This window comes from Pygoscelis adeliae, unplaced genomic scaffold (assembly GCF_000699105.1).
Source record: "Pygoscelis adeliae isolate BGI_AS28 unplaced genomic scaffold, ASM69910v1 Scaffold41, whole genome shotgun sequence".
NCBI classification, from domain to species: Eukaryota; Metazoa; Chordata; class Aves; order Sphenisciformes; family Spheniscidae; genus Pygoscelis; species Pygoscelis adeliae.
The window spans coordinates 4,215,677-4,229,320 of record NW_008824373.1 but is presented as its reverse complement, the minus strand read 5'-3'; the positions used below and the strand labels follow the sequence as shown (position 1 = coordinate 4,229,320).

General features: G+C 38.0%; 1 protein-coding gene across 2 annotated transcripts in view; it reads left to right on the top strand.

Annotated features, from left to right (window-relative positions):
• The window catches only part of FBXL4 (F-box and leucine-rich repeat protein 4), a 62,968-nt gene extending 52,509 nt beyond the window's left edge, over window positions 1–10,459 (top strand). For both annotated transcript variants that reach the window (XM_009320145.1, XM_009320143.1), the window contains exon 8: window positions 7,517–10,459. In XM_009320145.1, coding sequence (XP_009318420.1) covers window positions 7,517–7,680 — 164 coding nt within the window. In that variant the 3' untranslated portion in view covers window positions 7,681–10,459. The remainder of the gene's footprint in view (window positions 1–7,516) is intronic.
• Window positions 10,460–13,644: the final 3,185 nt, after the last annotated feature.

Here is a 13,644-nt window from a genome sequence, read left to right as displayed (position 1 = left end):
AATTTGACTCATTAAACAGGAAAAGGTAATTAACACAAAAACTTAAAATGGACTTTCTACTAAGGTGGGAAGGAAGTGATGAGGGGCAAAAAGCATAGCAAATCTTAAATTTCTAATCTTCTTCAGCTTCTGCAGTTAAAAATATTTTTAGAAATCTAAAGTAAATATACTTTGGACTCTTGAGTAAGGACTTTGAGAAATGTGGTTTTGCATGATACTGCATGTGTACTTTTTATGGTGGAATATGAGGTTTTCTTTTTAAAATAATGTAGGACAGCATGGGTATTTGTGACATCAAGGTGGGAGAAGTTTCTTCATGCATTTACTGACTTATTTTCATGGGGTTAGTTGAAAAAAGATTTAAATTAAAGAGAAGAAAGTAGCTGCACTGCGTATTTTAGTATTTAATAATTTTAATGAAAATGTTACATTTAGGTTGAGAGAGATGCTGGAAAGAACTGAGAACCCTCAGCTTGAATAATGTTCCAACCAAGTTTAAGGCTATCAGCATTTCTCATTACAAAAAATTTGCCATATGGCTTCAGATTGTCACTCCAGTAGAGCTAGTACACTCTTCTACCATGAAATACGGTTTTACTCATTTCTGACTGAGAAAGTTGCCTTCTGACCAACATGGGAACGGAGGATGAACAGAAAACTTATCTCCACCTAGTACAGATTGTAGAGACCTGATGTATATGTCCGCAGGAGGTAATGTGTTTTGCATATCGTTTAGGAAGTCTGTTTTGTAGCTAGATTATCAAAGGCACATTTCCCTATTCAGACATGAAAAATTTCCAAACGGCATAGTGAATGAAGTCTTTCATAAACACGTATGTTCTCCTGACCACCCACTTCTAGGCATTTCTATTACAATGGCATTGTGTCTGCCCACAAAGTGGTCTGACCTTTTCACTACATCAGAGGCTGCCCAATGAATAGTTCGGCTGTATTAAGCCAACGGATAGTCTGCTAATTCTGTTGCCTCTCTGCTGGCTGTGAAGGTTTGTTGCCACATCTCCTTTAGCATCTGAATTCACGTTTTAATTCAGTTTAACATCTTATTGATGCTTTTGTGGAAAAATGATGTGAATGTGGAAAAGGAATTTGTTCTGTTCCCTGGGTGCTTACCAGTGTTCTTGAGTCAAATGGATTTGTAGTCAACTTTTCCCAGTGAGACTGCATGTTTGGTTCAGATGGGTGCTCTTCAGAGGATATCCAGTTGAATTATCTGCAAGTTGTTACCAAAAACGTTAATATCCACCTTCCAGACCTCGCTTTCTTCCTTCAGAGGAATACTTAGTTGGGGGGAAAGGTTGTCTTCTGCTGTAAATGAGTCAGTACAAGGTGATAGGGTATATGTGAAGGAGTTACCCAGCTTTTTTGGCAGCAGCAAGGAAACTGTGTTCATTTCTTTGTCTGAATATGGGAGTTGTTACAGTCCGTGGTTAAAAGAAAGAGTTGTCAAGTACGAACCACATCGGGTCATCTGGAGGTAGAGTTGCCAGGTGTTCCCATGTAAGTGCAGAAGTCGCTGTTGTCTGAACTAAAGAGCTAGTCTCTCACAGTGCAGGAGTACCAAGAAAGTCATAAATGTCTGTATGTACTCTAACTTTGGCGGCTGATGTAGGGCCATCCTGTTACCATAAGCTATATAAATGCTTAATATGTTTTTGTCCTTTTGAAGAAGTGTGACAACAGGTCTGAAGCTGTTAAGAGGCCTGAGGTCAGTGCTCAGCTTTGCAAGAGTAACCTTGAACAGTGGGTCTTCTCTATGATGTGAATGAACGAGAGGTACTCTCATTATATCCTTTGTCATCTCCCAAGTACAGAAATGTCTGGCTTGTACATGCATTGTGAAGGGTGTAGAAGTATTGCTGCTAGGTTAACAGTGCGTGCTGTAAGGGAACTTTTGCTTCAGCAAAAGCTTCGGCTGTATAAAAGCTTGAGGTTTTTTGCTATATACAGGCACCTACCTAAGTAGGGATCAGAATGTCTTACCTTGCACTGTGGTCACCAGCGTTGACAATACTATACTGGTTTCTCTCTGCAGTTGTTAGAACTTATGAACTTGTCCGGGAAAACTTCTTGTTTCATTTATAAATTATTTATCACCACAATAGCTTCAGGACTGGAGGAGTCGAAGCCTCTGAAAGAAATCTTGTGAACTGTGTGTCATTCATTTAAGCGTTTCAAAATGGATGTTATATATGCCCTGGATGCTGTTTTCAGGTGGTAGGTCCTGTGGCTTGCTACTGTCTGTCCTTTCCTTAGTCTCTCTATTATTGTTTGGCAATTCCCATGTTACAGAATCAGAGGACTCCGTAGCAGATGAAAATTGCCAGTTTTCAAGCGCTCCATAAAATTATTGGCCTATGTAAAACATTGTTTGATGGGTGGCTGTGTTTGTGGTGTGTAAAACATACTTCAGAAAGTAAATTTCTGTTTAAAAAAAAAAAAAATCATGAGTTGGATCCATATCTGCTGTATTATAATACAGTTTGGAAGAGGAAGCATGATGTAAGTGTGTCACTGAGTACATGAGGGTGTGCTTCTTGAAGTTTTAGTTCTGAGCTTTCTTTTACCCATTACATACTGAGCTGGCTGCTTACAAGTATCATTTCCTTCTCTGCCCACATCCTTTCCTCTGACTAACGTGGTGGGTTTCCACCTTGCAGCAGAATGATCCAGCTGTGATCATCTGACAGTTTTGTAGTGATGGAGTTCATCATCCAGTGCTATCAAAAGTTAAGTGGACACCTCTAGACCTGCAGTTAAAAACTAGTCTTCAAACTGTGATCAGCGTTGAGCAATGTGATGAGTCAGATGACATCCTGAATTGGCAGTGCCAAAAGCTTTTCTTGTACATCATATCAGCTGCTTAGTTGTGTTGTTGTGGGGCTACCAGCTGCTGTGAAGGATGAAGAATAAGTCATCTTAACCTCACTCCCCAAAAGTCCTGACTGCCTCTGTCCTGCACAAAAAGGGTAATGAAAAGTAGACACCCTTGTTACTGCAAAACTCATGTATTCCTATCTACATACCAACACCTCCCACACCTTGAGCAACAGAAAACCCAACTGCCCCCTTGCCAGCTGTCAAAATTTTTAGCTTTATCTTGAGAGCATCAACACATAGTTAGTCAATTCAAACATGAAAATGTGTAGCACGTTAAAATTTAGAATTTGAGTTATGTGCAATAGATTGAATAAAAAGTGAAGAATAAAAGGCTGTCTGGCTCGTCTAGGGAAGGAAAGGAAAAGTAAGAACTTTTGAGGGAATAGTGCTAGTTATTTTCAGGGTCTCTACTCTTAAATATTATTTGGGGTGTAGTAGTATCCCTTGACTTAAAAACTGGGGCTCTGGCAATTTTTGTGGCCATCATACACAGATCTCCTGAACAGCTCTGGAATTTGAAGACTTAGATATATGATAGATACAAATGAAATCACTCACAGCTAATAAAAATAATTGTTCTAGCAAAGAAATCATTACTCAGAAGTGTCTTTTACAAAGGCAATACCGGAGAATTTTTCCAGGGAATAAACTGAACAAGAAAATTAAATAGCAGATTTTAATATACCAGTTATGTATTTATTCTGAGAAATGGCAGATTAGTCCATATAGGAAAAGTTGTAGTAAGTAACAAAGCCTCTGAACTCTAGAAAAAAGCACTATATAGGTAACTAGCAGGATACATTGTCAGTCTTTCAAAGGCAAAGGAAAATGTGCTGTATTACACTTCTGAAATGCTTTTGAATGTGCTCTTAAGAAATATATATCACTAATTGTACATTGTATAAATAAAAATCAGGCTGCGGATGATGTTTTCTTATCCCCTGGTGTGAATAACCAAACCCCAGCTAGATTACTGGCTTTTTTAGCTTATAGAAAAAGATATTTGCTAACACAAAATTTTAAGTCTGAGGAGGAAAAAAGAAACAGGTGCAGTAAAGCATGTAATTTAGGATGGCCTATTTAGTTACAAATCCATTAAAAAAAATCTTAGTCTTAAATGAAACGGTAGGAGAACTGTCGAATTTCAGGTAGGAAGGAATGAAGAACATCCTACACAAAAAAATCTGTGGCTAGGCATCTAGATCTAGCATTTTTGTAGAAACACACATTTGGATCTTGAAGCTTAAAAGCTGTGATGTGTAAACGAGACTGGTTTTAGATGAAGGTGCTGATGCAGTAGCAATTTTAAGGCTTGGTGGAAAAAAGATGAGTAGCATAATGTGGTGTTCCTGGAGTTTCAGTTGGAATGGCAGAGCAGATCCTGCTGGTAGGTCAGTGGTACTATGGTAAAATTATGGTCAAGTGAAGTAAATAACTAAAGCATATTACAGAATTTCTGTGTATGGCTATAGGGACTGTTACACCAACCACCAGATGGTTGTGGTGACAGTGATCATGTAATGATAAGGGAGTTAAAAATCACAATAATAATGACAAGCTTTGGTTACCTTCCCGTAGATGAGGTAAAATTTGGGGGCATGATAGCAAAGACTGTTTACAGGTGATGTTAAGTGATGTCTCAAAGCAACTAATCCGAGAGGCTACCATAGAAGAACTGAAGACCACCCTTAGATACCCCCTGGCTTACAATGAAGAGTACCGGAGACTGCTAAAAACAGAGGCATCTTTCTGGAAATGAATCCTGTTCAGAGAAGAAGAATAGGAAGATGAACTCTAGAAAGTGAAACAAAATCACAGTAAGGCAGAATGAGATGTTATGGAACCATTGTCTAAAGGTAAATGCTAAAATTGTATTTCAGATACCTTAGAAGAAGGTTAAAGGAGAGTTACTGAGGTTGGTAGATACTCCAGATATAAAGGATTGCTCAGGTATGAGAAGGCCATTGCGGGAGAACTGTTGTCTGTCCATTAGTGTTCATGGCAAGGGGGATCAAGTAGGCTGCTACATCAGAGCCATTCTTTCCAGGAGATTAGCTCGGAAAGCTGCCTGAAATTAGAATGCCAATACAGAAAGCTTTTGAACAAATCAATACATTGAACAATAATGAATTGTTAGGACTAAATGGTATTTATGCAGCAGTTCTAAATGAGCTCAAATACAGGGCTGTGAAAATCTTACTTCTGGTGTGTGATCTGTCACTTAAATCAGCCTCAGCACTGGAGGACTGAAGGGTTACAAACATGGCAAAATCTTCTGTAAAGGGTGCAGGTTAGAAGCTACAAAACAGTAAGATTGTCTTTTGCTCTGCGTAAACCAGTTGCAACCATAAGAAAGTCAGTCAGTCAGTGGACATGAAGGCCGTTACGATATTTTGAAGGAGAGCTGCGTCCCCATGAGGATGGTTATGCCTCTCCAGTCTTTTAGAATTCCTGGGAGTTCGTGGTGGAGGTGAGCACTGATCCAGTCCATAGAGGATTGGATTTTCAAAAGCTTTAGCCAAGGTTGTTCTGCTTTTGTAACTTAGCTGTCTTCTCCTGGATTGTAATGAGTGTTTCAAATATAGACAACAGAGGATAAGAATGTTATCATCTCTTTTCACAGTGAAGTTATGTCACTACTGTGGTCACCAAGGGTCTGTACTGATCTGTTTATAAGTAATCCAGACAAAGGGGTGAATAATGCTGTACCAGAAGGTAATGCACAGATATTTAGGGTAGAAAAATCTTAAGCTGAAGAACTTAATGCTGAAAAATGGCAGAATGATCTTACGATACTTAGATGATAAAGCAGGAGGAAAACTGTTCCAAGTGCAAAGTAATCACATGAGGCAAAATAACATTAACTGCATATGGGGGGTGGCTTTATATTAGTTACTGTTTTGTAGGAAAGTGATCCTGTGGACAATTTTTGGAAAATATCAGCTCATTGCTCAGCATCATTCTAACAGACAAACAGAAGGTTAGATTTCTTAGGAAAGAAATGGAGAAAACACCGTAAGACCTCATTATACAGTTACTGACTTTGTGCTCAGTGCACTGTATAGTCCTGGTCATCCAATTCCAAAAGTACTAAATTTAGTGCAGGAACAAGACAACAAGCATCATCTGAGATACAAGAGTCTGGAAAACAGCCTTGAAGGAACAGAAGAGATGTCTGTAGGATTATGAATGATGTGGAAATAGTGAACTGGGAATGATCTCCCACTGATTCTTTATGATTCATTGCCCCTTAATTATTGCAATTAATAGGCACTGGGTTTAAGGCTGATTTTTTTTCTTTTTTTTTAACATTATATAGTTAAACTGTAGAACTCATGTGAAGGGGCCATAAGTATAAAGAAGTTCAGAAAAGTAGTAGCATTCATGAAAGGTAGCTTCAGAAATCCCTAAACTGATAATTTTTGGCAGTTGAGAAGATCCACCAGTGAAAAGCTGCTTTAAAAATCTGCTCTTGCCTTTTTTTTTCCTTTTTTTTTTTTTTTTTTTTTTGGTAAACCTTATTGGCCCTGGCCATAGACAAGATCCTGGACTAGGTGGCTTTTTGGGGTGCAGTTCAGCTCCAGATGGAGCTGTGTATGTTGAAGCGTCTACCAGCAGCTGTTGCAGTCGTGTTGGATGTATAAACTCTTTTTAGAGCTTGATGAGCAATTTAGCCCACTGTAGACATCCAGGCTCGGTTCACTTGCCCAGAGTAACCTGCCTGGCTTCCAGCCATTCCAGTAAGGCATGGATCTCCCCCTGTGGGTCAGTGTCCTGTCTACCAGCTCTGTGTGGATGTCCTATGTGGTGTAAGGAAGCCCAAGGGGCACTAGGCATTTCGGGCAACTGAATCATACCTCAGTGCCCAATCAGCTGAATCACGTGCTGAGCACCGTTGACTATACTGACTAGATTTCCATCAGCTATAATGGGTGTGTGGATGCATGCTTATAAACACCTATTTCTTTGATTTCTGACTCAATTCCATGCTTGATTTGAGCCTGTGTGACAGGAGTTTAGTCACTGTGGTCACGTTTTTAGCAGGGGTAAATAGTGTGTTTTCTGTTACGGTTAGTGTATATATAGATATGATTGGTAGTCTCTTGAACAGCTGCCCCTCCATGTGCGTGATACCCATACTCAACTCTGGAGTCCTAGAAGCCTTGCTGACTTATTTGGAACTGGAGTAGCCCATAATAGCTCGTGTGCTGTGCTGGTCACTGCAGTCAGCAGGAGAGTCATGAGAGCATGAGCGTAGCGTACTGTGTTGCTTGTTGCTAAAGCCCATCATCTGGTCACTAGGAGGTCTTGTAGCTGTGGGTACTTGGGCTCAGCTTCTGTAGTTAGAAATTCCCCTTGAAGTTGTAAAGTTGCCCCCCAGTAGAAAACAATGGAGTTACTTAAGCAGTTGGATTAGGAAAGTACAACAGGCTTCTTAAAGGCAAAAATTCTGCACTGTCCCTTGAGAAGCTTTTAATTTTAAACCTAATTGAAATAATCTAAATAAAAAGTGCATTATAGTAGCATTTTTTTCATGACATGGTATTAGCAGCTTTAAAGAATAGACTATTCTCCATAATCTTACAATTTGTTGTGTTTCTTTTTTGTTTTTGAACAGGGACAAGGATGGTAAGCCCTGCATCTTTAAGAAAATTGCTGGAGTCTTGTAAAGATCTTTCTTTACTCGATGTGTCCTTCTGTTCACAGATTGATAATAGAGTTGTCCTAGAACTGAATGCCAACTTTCCTAATGTGTTCATAAAAAAGAGTTTCACCCAGTGACTCACTACATATGCTGCTGTGGAATTCATTTGACAGAGTTGTTTCCTGTGAATTTGTGCTGACTTTTTTTAAGAAGAATATAAATCCCCTATGAAATAGTGGAAAGTATTAATTATTGACACAAATGGGTAAAATACATTTAAATGTATTATGCATTTCTTAAAGAGTTGATATTGTACCTAAGAATTGTTTTACTCTGTGTTAATTGGTGGCACTGCATGTTTTTAAATACCAGCCATATGTGTGGCTTTAATGAGAAGAAAATAAATAACGTCTTCTTAAATGTCCCTTTATAGGGTGATACACACAATAAACTATGTTAATATCCAGGTGAAAGCAGAAGTTCAATATTTAGCAGTAAGAAAAAGATGGGTGCTTCCTTTTTATGTATGTGTGTTTGTGTATATATAAATTTATACAGATGTATCTGTATATACATACACACATACTGTAGCATTCTAGTCTGGCCTGCAACATAAGATGTTATGATCTGGCCTATAATTAATTGTTTGAAAACCTGTTTAAGCTTGTATAAGAATGGATTGAAAAGACTCTTTGTCTTCATTTTTTTTGGCAGTGAATCGTATCTGATACATTTTTCTCCCTTCCTCCACCTGAATTAGACGTAGTGATGTTTTACAGTCCAGCCTAAGCGACACAACAGATAAATGCAAGAATCTTCCACCTGAACTTAGAGCAGAAACGAAAGAGAAAATTACCAGCTGCTTCTTGGTATTGGATATAAAGTTTGAGCCAGGTACTTAGTGTCGTAACTGGTAATGTGTAGAAAACTCCAGAGCAATTTTCTTTTCAAATTTCTGGCATGGTCAAGACTTGATTAGTGATACATCTGGTTATCGTGCAAAGTACCATAAAAAATAGAACTTGGGACGATGCATTAGCTACTGTCCCTTACACTGGCATCAAATCTACTGTCAAGTGTAAAAACAAACATTTTGTTCAGTAAAACAGCAATGAAAATATAGTGAGTTTGAAACAAGGGCAATATGATTTGGTGATTTAATAATCACCAAACCTTAGTATTGGATTTGTTTTGGTTTTTTATTTTTTTCCAAGAGGTGATCGCTCAAAGTACTATTGCACTCTCTCTCTTTAACACTGTTTAGCCTCTGGAGAAGGAAAACTGTGTTGATGGATAACTTCTAGCGGTTTCTTCCTTTTGCGCTTCCTTGGATGAAGTTTTTGTCTTTTTTTTTTTCTTGAATGCCACTGCTAGAGTATGTTGCTATGTACAGCTTGAGTTTAGAATTTTACCTTTCTAGCCGTTGTTGATGAATATGGACTGTGGAAATATAGCTTGTCATTTGATATTGGCTCCACGATTCTTGTATTGATGGCACTTACTACCTACTGGAATAAGAAGGAAAATATTTTGTCTGGCAGAAGTATATTATTGCACCGAAGATCACTGGCAAAGAATACTTCAGCTTACGCAGTAAATAACCAACTGCTACGAGAGGACTGCTACGAATCATTAAAGATTTGATGATCTCTGTGACTCCTGAATGAACGCTTTGAACTCTTTGTGCTGGTGCCAATACTTTATAAACCATGTCATGAAACAGCTACAGAACACTTATCTGATTTTATAAAAAGATCTTTTTCTTCAGATTTTTAAATTTTACAGAATCTTTTGGGAATTCCAGATCCAAAGAAGGGCATACACAGTTGGCTTTTTGATTTTTCCTCCACACAGATGGCACTATGGGATTTCCAACTAGGTTATGCGATTCCATTTTTTTTTTTTTTTCCGGAAACTGGACATTGTCAGAGATCTTTAGATTGATTTACTTTCCTCCCCCCCCCGCCACTGACAGATGTCAGCTCGGGAGTGATTCTGTGTGAGACCTCATTTCTTTCAATCAGGTTTGGGTTGATTTATTTTTCTGGGAACTTAACTTTTAACTTTTTTTTTATCTACAAGTAATATTTTTCGTTGTAATTGAGTATTAAACATTATTGTCCTAGTTATAGGAGAACACAGGTTCAGATAATGGGAGTTTACAAAGACCAGTATTTCAGAACAAATGTTTTTGTTGTGAAATTTCACTTCTCAGGGTGCATCTGTGTTTATCTCCTCTTTTTCTTAGAGATCCTTCTTGTTTGTTTTTCACTGTAAATAGAATGGGATGTGGATGAAACAATAGCCATTGTGCCTTCAAACTGGTAAACTTGGTAAATAATGTAGTGTCACTTCTACAGCATTAGTGAATCAAATAAGTGTTTTTGTAATTATGTATATGTAAAGGATTTCATTTTCTATTGCTTTTTAGGTAGTATAAAGGAGGTTTAAATTGACGTTTTGTTCATACTAAAGGATTTTTTTTCTTATGTTGTGCCTTCTGTTTGAAATTGTTTTGGTCAGGAATTCTCTGTTGTCACTTGAAAGATAAATTGAGGTCTGCTTCTTATTTGGACTATTTAAAACTTAGCTGTTGCTAACACATAGTTCAAATAGCTGAGAAATAATTGGGAAAGACTTCCATCTGTAGTTGTAGACTTTAACCTTCAATCAGTGGGTAAGAAGCTCTTTTAGCTATGGCTTTATACCTCCAAGAAGTCTTCCAGCAAAGAGAGGATAGACCAGACTTGACATTTCTAGTATTTCCAGGGTAAAGAAAACAACATGCTTTCAGACCTTCCTTCTACATCACAAAGAAGCAAGAATAGATCACTGTCTTTTTAGTTCTATTATTTCATACTTATGTGTGTATATCTATTCATACATATGTATGTATAAATGATATATATGCACCTGTATGTTTGTGTGTATATATGAACATTTTTTGTATGTGTGTACATACTTATAACTCTCAAAGTTTTTCGTGTACGAATTACTCTTGTGAAGTGAATGTAGTAGCAAAAGGTGTTTCATAGCAGTTCTGTTTTCAACTGTTGTTTTACTGTACCTGGAGACTGAGTTCCTCTCCACTCGTGCAGCAGGAAAAGCCTGGGCAGGAGGTGTGCTGGATTTCCTGTGTTGCTTTGCCGAAGTGCCTTTTGGTTTGTCTGCACGTGAAAGGTGTTACAGGGTATGGTAAAGTGTGAATGCAAAGTCCAATAACTGCTGTGGACTGTCTCCTTGTGAAGCAGTCGTATAGAGGGAAATTAGTTCTAGTTTCATTTAATCCAAAATGAATGATGCCAATTCCTCAGTTGGAGGAATTTAATTATTCTGGAATTGGGTCATCATCTCCAACGTCCCTCAGTCGTGTGATCTAAATTGTGCTTTTAAGGGTATTCCATTTTTTTGTCTTGTCCTTTGATCTTGTCTGTCTTTCTGAAGCATTGTAAAAGATGTGCTTTGGCAACAGATGTTAAAAAAAACATTGCTAACATGTCCAAAAAAAGAGGCTTGCTCTGAAGTGCTCCGGTTCTTAGACTAAAGGGGGGCTTCTGTACTATCTGTATGAAATTGGTGTGGGATGGCGTGTAGGTAGATATGTCATTCTTTTGGTCATTTTAAAAATTAATATGATAATTTTACCATTTAAAGCATCTTCCCAACTCTTGAAGGCTTCGGTTCAGTAGCGTACTTTTATTCATAATCCTTAGCTGTCTGGCTAGATAGCTCTATGGAAATGGATTGTGTTTGTGGTTTAAATTATGCACATGATTAAGTACATTAGTGAGCAGGACTTATATGAAGAACAGTTTTGCATAGGAGTTTGGACCTTATAAACCCCATGTACTTGGAAGTCCAAATTTCAGACCAAAAAAAAAAAAAAAGGAAGACTGATTCTTTCCTTGGGGCTCTCATGCCAACTTTTCCAGATACAAGATGTCCAGTAATCATGGTACACAGTGAGTAGAATTCATCTCACTGAATGTTAGCTCTCTGAAAGTTAGACATCTAGTTTAAGGCAGGAATCTGGGCACCTCTAGAGAGCTATTAATCTCCTCCTAAGATAGATATTTAAGGAAAGTAGAATGAATCATTTTCTGGAGAGCCTCTCTGGAGGCTGTGGAAGCTGTGATTTAGCTCAGGTTAGATACTTCACTTTAGAATACTAAACTGAGCTTCATTCCATCCAGAGTTGTACTACCTGTCTTGAAATAGCAAAAAACAAGACCGGAACAACATCCATCCCCAAACCTCAAAATCCATCCAGAAAGAAGTAAATTAAAGAGATGGTGACAATTTGAAAAATCAGTCTTTTAAATGCCAAGATCTGCTTCTGCCCCTGAGTCCCTTGCCAATGCCTGTGGTATGTCTTTTTTTTGGTGGAAATGTATCCCCTTTCCCTGTTTTAAAATCTCATGTACCTAACTAGCTATATGTATAGTTCTGTAAATGCATGAAATTAATAGGAAAATGTAATTAATGTATTGCAGCTATTTTGATAATCTTTCATATTGCTATAATTAAGACTATGACTAGTTTAACTCTCTCTTGTCATCAGAAATGTTACCCACTGTGCATTTGCAAAAATTGTATGTTTAGTCCTGGTTCTTACTGTGTGTACTTATTGCATCTTATGGGATATGTTTCCCGCGTCACATCTGCAGGACTACTAAATTTACAAAAACTAGATAAAATGTAGCATTTTATTATATGGAGTATGGGGGTGACTTTATATTGATTTACATGTTCATTATTACTCTTTTGCAATGATTCCGTACGGTGTAGCTTTTGAAATGACTAGGCTAGAAATTCCTGGTTTAATGCATCTGTACATGCTGTGTTAGATACAGTCAACATTTTTCCCAAATGAAAGCATTTGTCCTTCACTGAGATGATAAGTTCTGTGATTTTAGGATTCTGACTTGACAAAGAAATCCAAGAAGGGGCTCTTTATTAAATAGTACCAGGCATGGGACATGTTGTGAGAACTGACATGAGGAAGGGCTGAGGCATGAGTCTTGTGTGTTACAGATCCTCATGATCTTCAAAGAAGGGCCTTGGCAAGAGGTGGCTTTTTTTAAGAAGATTTGGCCTCAGTAGTAGCAGTCAGTGTTGGGATTTTCCTTTTTAGGTAATGGACTAAGTACTGTTATTTTAGTTTGAGTAGCTCTAGTTTCTCCCTGTCTTGTTTTCATTTAAGAATGATAAATAGCACAATTAGGACAGACATCCTGAATTGGAGAGGATCCTTTGTGAGGAATGAAGTTTTTTCTCTTGCATGTTTTGTTCCCCTTTTGTAAAAAAAAAAAAAAAAAAAAAAAAAACAAAAACAAAACAAAAAAACCCTCAACTACTTGAAAGCTCTCTCTTTTTCCTTGGATACTGAAGAAATGCAAATGTCGAGAAAGTTGAGAAAAGAAGCAAAGGAGACTTACCCGGATTTATCTGGAAATTCATGAAAGGGTGGCTGGAGCTATTAATAGACATGAGGAAAGTAAATGCATTGTTCTAGGTCAGCTGTTATCTTTCCCAGAAATTTAGTTTCCCATATAATTTCACATGCTCATACTTCTAAGTGAAGATTTAGCATTTAGATGCTCTTAATACTGACCTTTCATATACATGCTTGTGCAGTAATTCCTGATGTCTCTGTTTCATTTTGATGAACTACATAAAAATATTTTTTCTTCAGCTACCACTGCCCAGCTGCATTTTTTGTTAAACCCTGAAATGATTTTGTGGATGCACACACAGACTCCTGTAAGACTTAGTTGCTTAGGATTTTTGCAATTGGTCCTTTTTTGAGTACAAATAAACTGCAGTTTTGGGGTAAAAATGGTAAAGGCGGCGGCTCTGGAGAAGAGAAGGCTCAGGGGAAATCTTATCAATGTATAGGAATACCTGATGGAGGGGAGGAATGAAGAAGAGGGAGACAGATTATTCTCAGTGATGCCCATGGACAGGACAAGAGGCAATGGGCACAGACTGAAACACAGGAGACTGTCTGAACACAAGAAGACACGTTTTATGGTGAGGGAGACCAAGAAAGCCTGTGGAGTCTCTGTCCTTGGAGATACTCAAAAGCTGTCTGGGCATGG